Genomic DNA, 10331 nt, shown 5'->3' on the forward strand with positions numbered 1-10331 from the left:
TCCACCGCTTGAAGATAATGTGAGGCCATCTGTCCAAAAGTTGAACCGAAAGTGGACCTTTCAACAGAATAGTGATGCTAAGCACACTAGCAAATCCACCAAGGAATGTCTCAGAAAGAAGAAATAGATGGTTATGGAACGGCCTAGACGAATCCCGGATTTGAGTCCCATTGCAAATTTGTGGGGGGGATTTGAAACGGGCAGTACATGCAAGAAAACCCTCAAACATCTTGCATCTGAAAGAATACTGCACGGAAGAGTGGTCAGAAATTCCAGCAGACTGGTGGACAGTTACACCGAACGCCTACAAGAAGGGAGCAATACTAGCTTCTGAGGCCCAGGATGTACTTACTTTTCCACAAAAGAATATCATATTATTGATATTTCTGTTGAATAAATGATTGAAAAAGCTATTTTTCCTTGTGGTTTTGTTCACGTATATCAACTTTAATAAAAGTGTATTAGTGTATTAGCACCATGGTTTAACATACTCATAGCTACCATGATGTACAGTAGCAAAACAACGGTAGCATCATGGTTCACAGTCTGATAACCATGGTAACCATTAAGTAATGGAGTAAAGTTTATTGTTTTCAAAATGTGTCGACAATGTGCCTTCACTCATGACTGAACAGCACGGTTATGAGCCAGCCCTCTAAAGCTTCCTGAATGAAACGCCGCACTCTGTTTGTTTTTCCTGAATGAAACCGTAACGCCCGCTATAAATAGCACGCGGCCCGTTGACGTCACGGTGGGAGGGAGGGAGGGAGGGAGGAAGGGCGCGTGCGCGTCATCATGGGGGCTGCGGCTGATTCCTTAATAACGCTTTTGAATGGAGAGTCAGAGCGCGTGAAGGCTGCAGCCAGGCGAGCAAAGCGCGAGACACAGTGCATCATTAAAGCTTCAGCGCATTTCGTTTTCTGATTTGTTTTTGGGGGGGCTTGGGAGGCGATCAGGAAATGATCTGGCTGCATTTGCACAGCTAGCACTCGGTGAGTTCATTTTGCAGGGGAAATAAAGCAAGGCAAGGCGCAGGTCGTCTTAGTGCACGTCTTCAATCCAGACAAGAGCAAAACCACACAACCCCAAAGACACGGTAGGTGTAGGTAGGGTGGAGGAGGGATGTGGTGTGTGTGTGTGTGTGTGTGTGTGTGTGTGTGTGTGTATGTATGTATGTATGTATGTATGTATGTATGTGTGTATGTGTGTATGTATGCATGCATGCATGCATGCATGCATGCATGTATGTATGTGTGAATATGTGTCCACAGTCCAGCACTTACCTGTCCACTTACCTGTTCCTTGTTTACACTGGTACTACAGCACGTAGCCTCCTACCAGGTGTGATGTCTTCCATTGTGTTTCAGTCACATGTGGCTGTTTGTGCAGAAATATACAACAGGGTCAGTTTTCAATCTTCATATTAACTTACATGTTTAATGTTTATCCACAGGGCAGCTTCATGTTACTAATTGAAAGGTCGCAGTACAGTAGTGGTATTGCTTAGTTGTAGGTCAGATAATGGAAACATCAACAATAGCTACCTCATGCATGCATCTCTGATGGTTTTCCAGTCTGTTCACTCACAATGTGCAATATGCATTAGTGATCTGTAAGTGCTATGGTGGGTTGTAGTGTGCTCAGGAAAACTTTGTTATGGCACAGCATCTGTAGAAGTATAAATGCATTTCAAGGTGAACATGCACATTAAGCATCCCCGTGCAGCCGAATAATTTGATTTAGAGCTTAGTCTAAATGCCTAAACCTGCACCCTGTCGGAAAGGCGTTCGGTATTTTTTTTTTTGTTGCGTCAGTGGTCCTCATCAGTGGGTTTGTTTGTGCTGGTCAATAGATTTCATCATAGCATTGATTTAGGTAGTCCATGTTGTCACAAGTTAAGCTCTGAAGAAGTTCTATATACACTCAACGCATACTTTAGTACAGTAGGAACACCTAGTATGCCTGCTTATTCATGCAATTTTCTACAGGTCAAGAGAGCTTCAGTTAATGTTCACGTCAGACAGTAGGATCTGGAAAAAAAATCTCAGTGACTTAGATTGTGGCATAATGATAATGAGTCTTTATTGGTCACATATACATTACAGTACAAGGAAATGCTTTTTTCTTCACATATCCCAGCCTGTTAAGGTCAGAGCGCAGGGTCAGCCATGATGCAGCGTGCCTGGAGCAGAGAGGGTTAAGGGCCTTGCTCAAGGGCCCAACATTGGCAGCTTGGCAGCGCTGGGGCTTGAACCCCTGACCTTTTGATCAGTAACCCAGAGCCTGCAATGCTGGGGCTTGAACCCCGACCTTCCCATCAGTAACTCAGAGCCTTAACAATTATGCCACCACTGCCCTAGTTGTTGATGCTGATGCTTAATTGGATGTTTTTTGTTTTTCACACCATTTTGTGTAAACTCTAGAGACTAATGTGCATGAAAATCCCAGGAGATCAGCAATTTCTGAAATTCTCAAACCTGTCTTTTGTGTATGTGTGTGTGTGTGTGTGTGTGTATATATATATATATATATATATACATACACACACACACACACACACACACACAAGTCTGACACCCAATTTGAATTGCTGGGATTCTTTTAAACATAAGGTTTTTAGAATTTTGAACTATTTCAAACAAAAAAATTAAATGCTATTCAATATCTTGAATATTTAATATTCAAGATTCGGCACTATTTCTGTGTAAGCAAATTTGTGATATTGACCCTGTTAACTGTTAGATTTCCCTAATGCATAATCTCTTCTATTGAAGCATTTGTTCAGACAAGACTTTGGTGGATTTGAATGAAAATGGATCCTAAGGTTTTGTACAAGCTTGTGGAGTCCATGCCAGCTCGAGTCCACAGTCTCATTTAAACCAAAAAGAGGACGTGCCAAAAACCAAAACTCTGAAATTCATGTAAATATTTCAAAGATTCTACATTTCACTCGAGTTGTTGTCAGTAGTATAATTTGTAATAAAATTTGAATGCAAATCTGAAGCATTTTCATTAGCGCTCTCAGACTTTTGACCCCCCTGTATATGAAATGAAACCATGTTTACGTTACACTCTTAGAAATAAGGGTTCTATGACTGTCTCTCTGGGGAACAAAGTTCCGTTTTATGGTCTAGAACCGATTGAAGAACCCATGAGGATCCGTTTACCTAAGAATGTAATACATGTTGGCAGTATTGTGAAAGCAGTGTGAAGAATAGCTAACACACACACACACACACACACCAATAGATTATATATATCTTGTACATAATACCCATAATGCACTTTACACTGTTTTGTGTAATGACTAAAGTGATTAGCATCAATAATGCTGTGTCATGCTGTATAATCAGATAAAATCTGACTGGGAAATGATAATCTCCTCATAATAAGGTTACACTATGTTGATGCACTATATAACTATTATATGATGTTCTATGATGCTCTACTACAATTTATTGGCCAAGCACAGAAAGTCGTAATCTCTATTTATTCTTATGAAAATCTAGTTTAATGTGTAAACTAGTATATTGAATACACTTTAAGAGCTGCAAGGAAAATCTATCATTCTAATGATAACCCATTTAAAAAGCCTGTATAATCTCATATAAATTTAAATTTACTCCAGTTAGGAGTATTTGTCAGTGATGGGATTTAAAAAAAAACCAAAAAAAACAACCCATTTCCTCATTAAAATATTATTCTGTAAAAACCTCATGATCTGTCATAGTTTGAATGTTAATATCCTCGCACTATAGAAACACTATAAAAGGGGACATATTTTGAATTGTTCGGCTCAGCAAGAACAAGATACAGGGCGACTATTTTGGGTGGGTGAAAACATGAAGTCCTGTATTAGATTTTCAATGACTCCGAGCCAAGGTCAGTAATCTTTGCGGCTCATGTATTCAGAAGCATGTGATCAGATGCTTTAGATGCTTTATTTGTTCCCTGTGCCTTAACACAACTTTCCGTGGCTGAATATCAAATCCTTTCCATGTACAGGACATTGGCGTGCAGAATGGACTACGAAAGACCCAACGTAGAAACAATAAAGTGTGTTGTGGTGGGAGACAACGCTGTAGGGAAGACTCGCCTTATTTGTGCCCGAGCCTGTAACACCACTTTGACCCAGTACCAGCTGCTGGCCACTCATGTCCCTACAGTCTGGGCTATTGATCAGTACCGAGTCTGCCAAGAGGTAAAGCTCCCGTGATCATTATACATATTAAACAAGAGTAAAGCAGGCGTGAAGAAGTTGATGAAGGCGTTTGAATGTTTTCCTGGGCAAAATCAGGCTGTGATGATGATGATGTTGATGATGATAAATATGTTTGCACGCAGGTATTGGAGCGCTCCAGAGACGTGGTGGATGATGTCAGTGTGTCCCTCAGGCTGTGGGACACCTTCGGAGACCACCACAAAGACCGGCGCTTTGCCTACGGCAGGTAAGGCAAGCTAATTTTAACGATATGTAACTGTATACGCAGTGTTACTAGAAGAGACTAGACAAAATCGGAAGTTAAATAAGATCTGCTCTGAAGACACAGCCGCAACTATTGATCCCTTCTGTAAATAAACATAAGAGCTTCAGTAAAATTGTTGCAGCGTCCTGCGCTCAGATCCTTTTCAGGTTTTAAACAAATATCAGACAGAAATCTGAAACCTTTCCCGAAAAGAGATATGAATATAACATGGCTCGTGCATCCATCACAACCATTTATAGAGCTTTGATTTAAGTCCGTATGACTTCCTGGGGGTTTTTTTTCCATCACCTGCGGTGTTCTCATGTCTTTTTTTTTTGTTTGTTTGTTTTGTTTTTTGTTTTTGTTTTTTTTTGCATTTTCAAACGAATGCGAGTAAAGTACATGTTCATACTGGTATGAGTTTGTATGAAACCGAGCACCTCATACTGAATCTGCATTACCTGTGAGGTAAATCATATTAATATGCTCACTGTTGTACCCTCTAATTGACCCCACTTCTATTTCAAATGACATGAAGCTGAATTCTGAGCACTGTGTGATTTGTTAGTTCAAATAAGTTCTTTGGCAAACATTCAAAAAGCATCCTATAAACAAATATGACATTGCGCTACCATCTATGAAGGTTTGAGCATATGAATATGGAATATAAATCCTCATATCAGTTTCAAATGGTAGAAATTACTCGAAATGCCTCTTAACAACAGTAAAAAGTACTTATCCTTTAGGGCACAAGTGTTTATACTGATATTTCCCAGCAAGGTTTTTGTGTTCTTTGCAAGTGTGTGGCAGATGGTGCTTTACGGTTTGAAAGGCTTTTAGCCTTTCTTGCTTCTGACAGTTCTCAAAGTAGGCTCGTAAGAAAACAGGACAACAGCAGTCACGCTGCTTGAATGCTATGTCTGTTCGCTGAGAGCAAATTAGAGAACGCTTCCTCCTTGATTTGGTGCATCGGTCAGCAAATTTACACCAAGGCACACACATGCACACAGTGACCCTTGCCACACCATGCCGCTCTCCCTGTCCTTGGGCCAGTTGTCCTTCTAAACGGAATTATATGTCCATTCTGTGGTGCCGTATCTCTTCTCCCCCGCTTTACAGGGTCCTAAAAATAAAACAAAAGTGCTGAGGCTATAAACCATACAATCAGCCCTGTATGCACAAAGATACTAGGGCAGCCTCTTGGTGATCACTGGACCTCAACGTCCTTTATCCTTATTCATGTCGTTATGAGAGGAACTGTGGACTTTGAAGACGTACAGTATTTCAGGCTGTTGACATAGTGGAGTTGCCATATATTTAGTTTCCTTTTAGGATCACTTTAATCTCGATGCCTCGTGCATCTACCTGCGAGGAGAAGTGAACTGAGAGGGAGCATCTCCTGAATGCTGATTGGTTTGGACCTGAATTAGAAACGAGTAATGAGACACTGTGCTGTAAACCAAAAGGTCATGAATACAGCTTTTACATTTAAAAAAAAAACCTGATTTTAGAAATACATATATGGGGCACTGCAAACTTATGACCTTGTAGGTAATGACCAATTTGTAATAGTATTTGTATAGGATTTGTATATTATTTGCAAACTCTTGGCAGACTGGTTAGCAAGCTGTGTGCTAATACGTGACAAGTACTGGAACGTTCACGTTGTGTTTTTACCATAGGCTTTGGCTGAAGAATTTTGGTGTGATTCCTTAGCAAATTGACTGTAGTCAGTAGGTTAGCTACTCCAGATGTATTGACCTGATCAAGCTGACCTGCGTTTTGGTGGTCACTGACCCTCATGTTACTTCCTTTCCTACTAAATGCTTCCAGAGCAGTACGTTGATTATGACCAAGATTGGCACAGGATTGCACTGCAGCGCTGATTGGTTATCAGCTCTTCTTTGGCCAGAGAGGCTGTGCTTTCAGTAGGCCATTGACTTCCCAGAAAGTTTTTAGCTCAGCAGATGTTATCTGAGCTGTGTAATATCCCGTGTATAAAGCACACCCATGTATAGAGCTCCTTCCTGATCACTTCCCTTTGACATACAGTAGTGTTTAGCAAAGGTGTAAAAAGAGTCAAGAGACTAGATGAGGTGTCTTATTCCAAGATATCTTTCAAAGATTGTTTTGGTACAAATGAGGAGAAAACTAATAATATTACGATCTAATTTGTAAGGGCCACCAACAACTACGGAGCATTGTTCTGTGCCTGTTTTTGTTCATAGGGCACCTTAATGCGAGTCTGATCATGATCAAGTCTTCAAGTCCACTCGCTTCTTTATAACTTTCTGCATTTCCAGTCTGACTCTGTGGTGTGGTAGCTGCGTCCATCGCTTGCCCTGTCAGCGAGTGCTTCGCAATTCCTTTGGTGGACGATGACGAAGGGGTGATCATACGTTGTTCACTGTTCTTGTATGGTTGCCGGTGTTCCTCCTGTCAGCATAGACAGTGTACTAACCTCACTCCGAGAAGGTATGCCAGCCACGTGTCAGTATGTCTGCATGTCCTCCTTCTTGGTTTTTTTTTTCCTTTCTCTTTTTTTTGTTTCGTTTGTCATTTAGTTTCCCATGTTTGAATTGGTCCTCATTGAGGCGGCCAGCAAAAAGCATTGCCAAAGTTGTTCATTGCTGCATAAGACAGACGTCTTCAGGGACGTGGGTGTCAAGCAAAGGCAATCTTTTCACATCCTGTCAGAAGGTCATTGTCAAGCCTGAATCGAGCCTGCAGGCAGGTCCTTCGTCTGCATGCCAAACAAACATTACAGGACTATGGTGTTGCTATGGACGCCGCTTGGCTCCTGTCATGTACAGCATACTTTGCTGCACATTTTGTTAGCATGCCGTGTTAAGTGGTGTCTTGCCTGTTTTAGTATGACACTGATTTATGGCTGAGCAGTTGCCAGAGCTACCTGTTTTTCATTTTCACATCCCAAGGTCTGACGTGGTGGTTCTCTGCTTTTCCATTGCCAACCCCAACTCCCTCTACCACGTGAAGACTATGTGGTACCTGGAGATCAAACACTTCTGCCCACGTACACCTGTTATTCTGGTTGGGTGTCAGCTTGACCTACGCTATGCAGACTTGGAGGCTGTCAACAGGGCTAGACGGCCATTAGCAAGGTATTTGCTTATGTAATTATTCTTCAGATTTCTACTGCAATTCAAGTTTTTTTTTTCCCCAGGATAATTTAGATTTCTTATTTCATGCCAAATTTTATTTGTTTTTTAAGGTAATGAGATGATGTGGCTTTTTCTAGCAAGATCTGTTTCACTTGCCTACTGTCAATGCATCATATTAAAGTATCTCATGTCTCGAAACAGGCCTATAAAACCAGGAGATATTTTGCCCCCAGAGAGAGGACGGGAAGTAGCCAAGGAGTTGGGGATTCCATACTATGAGACAAGTGTCTTTGATCAGTTTGGCATTAAAGACATCTTTGACAATGCTATCCGAGCTGCCCTCATCTCCAGACGCCATCTTCAGTTCTGGAAGTCCCATCTACGGAAGGTCCAGAAGCCCCTCTTGCAAGCACCGTTCCTCCCACCAAAAGCTCCCCCACCACTGATCAAGATCCCAGACTGTCCCCGGAACAACCAGGATAGCCCCAGGAAACTGCTGGAGAACCCCTTCTGTGCTGATGTCATGTTCATTGTTCAAGAACACTTCAATGTGTTTGCCCACAAGATCTACCTATCTACCTCATCCTCCAAGTTCTATGACCTGTTCCAGATGGACATCTCTGAAGAGTCCCAGTCGATGGTTGCGACGGAGCGTCACAGACGAGAACACCTGATGAGAACCCTCAGCCTGGACACAGATGAAGTCATGGCTGTGCTGCCTAACCTCTCACCTAGTTCCCTACGGGCTTCCAAGAGTGATGGGACTCTGAAGGTAATGAGCTTTAATGCCAAGCACCACCACAAACAGCTGTCCTTGGCATTTTGGTGCAAGGCCTTCCAGAACATCCACAAAGAAACTGTGGTTAACCCGGTAACGGGAACAGCGGCTGTCATGACTGTGGTGCAGATGGACAACTCCTTCCAGCTGGGTCCCTTCAGCGCAGTGCTGCGGTTCCTGTACACAGGAGAACTGAATGAAAGGGAGATGGACCTGATGAAGATTGCTCAGATTGCTGAGATCCTAGAAGTTTTTGACCTAAGAATGATGGTGGAGAATATCATGAACAAAGAAGGCTTTATGAATAAGGAAATCACAAAAGCATTTCATGTGAGAAAAGCCAACAGGATTAAGGAGTGTCTTGCCAAGGACACCTTCACAGGTAAAAGAAATGATTCCAATATAGATTAGTTTTATTGTCTGCAGCATCATATAAGAAATAGAAAGATCACTATCTGTGCTGCAACATCTTGCCTAATCAATAACTTTGTTAATCAATAATCATTTTATAGTAATCATTGATGTTGCAAGAGCTTTCGTTCATGGTCTTCTTTTGCCATTCTGGAAGATGTGGTGTTTAGGTTGGATGATGGCACCATCAATGCTCATAAGCCTTTGCTGATCTCCAGTTGTGATTGGATGGCTGCTCTGTTTGGAGGATCGTTCATAGAGAGTGCGAACAATGAGGTGAGTGTGAAAACTAATGTCAGTGCACTCCCGGTTATGCACTCCTCCTTAAATTGTGTCCTTTGCATTGTGTGGCTGGGGGAAAAAGGAGACCAGGTTTTCTTTCTCACAACCAGGCATCAGTTGGATACCTTTTGAGTTTTCAGGCCTAGTTTTTTTTTTTTTTTTCTTCTGCATGGTGCTGTGCTGGGTCAACATCACATACCACTTTACAATTGGGACAGCATTATTTTAGGGATGGCACTGTCCTACTTACCCTGAGTAAATACTGCACATTTTAATTAAAGAAGTACTTTTCCTATGTATGTATGAATATGTATGTATATGTATATATATATATATATATATGTGTGTGTGTGTGTGTGTGTGTATATATATATGTGTGTGTGTGTGTGTGTGTGTATGTGTATATATATATATATATATATATATATATATGTGTATATATATATATATATATATATATATATATATATATATATATATATATATATATATATATATATATATATATATATATACACACACACATATATATACATGTATGTATGTATATGTATATATATGTGTGTGTGTGTGTGTGTGTGTGTGTGTGTATATATATATGTGTGTGTGTGTATATATATATATATATATATATTACTGTAAACAAATGGGGGATTTGGTGTTTTTGTTCCCTTTTGTTTTGGTTATATGTTCAAGGTTTTTGCTAAGAGACCTTTGTACAAAGATTTTCACCAGCGGCTTGTGTGTTTTCGAAAGGGTTGATTGATACAATGATATTTTTAGATAAGGTTATCATGAAAATGTGAAACTGTAACGCCCCTAGCCTGAGGTCAGCCTACCTTTAATTCCACTGACCTAGGACAGACAGAAGGACATCTTCTGAGTTTCTCTCATTTTATCTAATACTCCTACACACCATGTACTTTGTAGATATAATTACTCACTGTAGCCCATCTGTGATAAGATTGCTATGTGCAGTTTACGAGCCTCCCACAATCCCTCTGTAAGGAACCTCTATAGGACTAACCAAGGGTTATTTGGGTAGTAGACCAGTGGGTTGTTACACACGGTGTATTTTTACTGACCACGTTATTAGACGCACCTACGTTGTTATTCCTCCTTGTGTAGGTGTACAATTCGAGAGCATAGCTCATCTTTGTCCCTGCATAGTGTGTGTTAATCGTCTTCTGCTGTCGGCTGGATATTTTTGGTTTTATATATTGGATTATTCTCAACCCATTAGTGACTTTGAGGTGTTTAAAAACCCTATTG

At 40.9% G+C, this 10331-nt stretch overlaps 1 protein-coding gene across 2 annotated transcripts in view; it reads left to right on the plus strand.

Annotated features, from left to right (window-relative positions):
• The first annotated feature begins 820 nt into the window (after window positions 1-820).
• rhobtb1 (Rho related BTB domain containing 1) overlaps window positions 821-10331 on the plus strand; it is a 14777-nt gene continuing 5266 nt past the window's right edge. The window contains exons 1-6 of one of the 2 annotated variants that reach the window (XM_017482684.2): window positions 821-1096; window positions 4006-4201; window positions 4345-4448; window positions 7403-7588; window positions 7790-8748; window positions 8935-9053. In XM_017482684.2, coding sequence (XP_017338173.1) covers window positions 4022-4201; window positions 4345-4448; window positions 7403-7588; window positions 7790-8748; window positions 8935-9053 — 1548 coding nt within the window. In that variant the 5' untranslated portion in view covers window positions 821-1096; window positions 4006-4021. The remainder of the gene's footprint in view (window positions 1097-4005; window positions 4202-4344; window positions 4449-7402; window positions 7589-7789; window positions 8749-8934; window positions 9054-10331) is intronic. The other variant, XM_017482685.2, reaches the window with a different exon arrangement.

This window comes from Ictalurus punctatus, chromosome 13 (assembly GCF_001660625.3).
Source record: "Ictalurus punctatus breed USDA103 chromosome 13, Coco_2.0, whole genome shotgun sequence".
Lineage (NCBI taxonomy): Eukaryota > Metazoa > Chordata > Actinopteri > Siluriformes > Ictaluridae > Ictalurus > Ictalurus punctatus.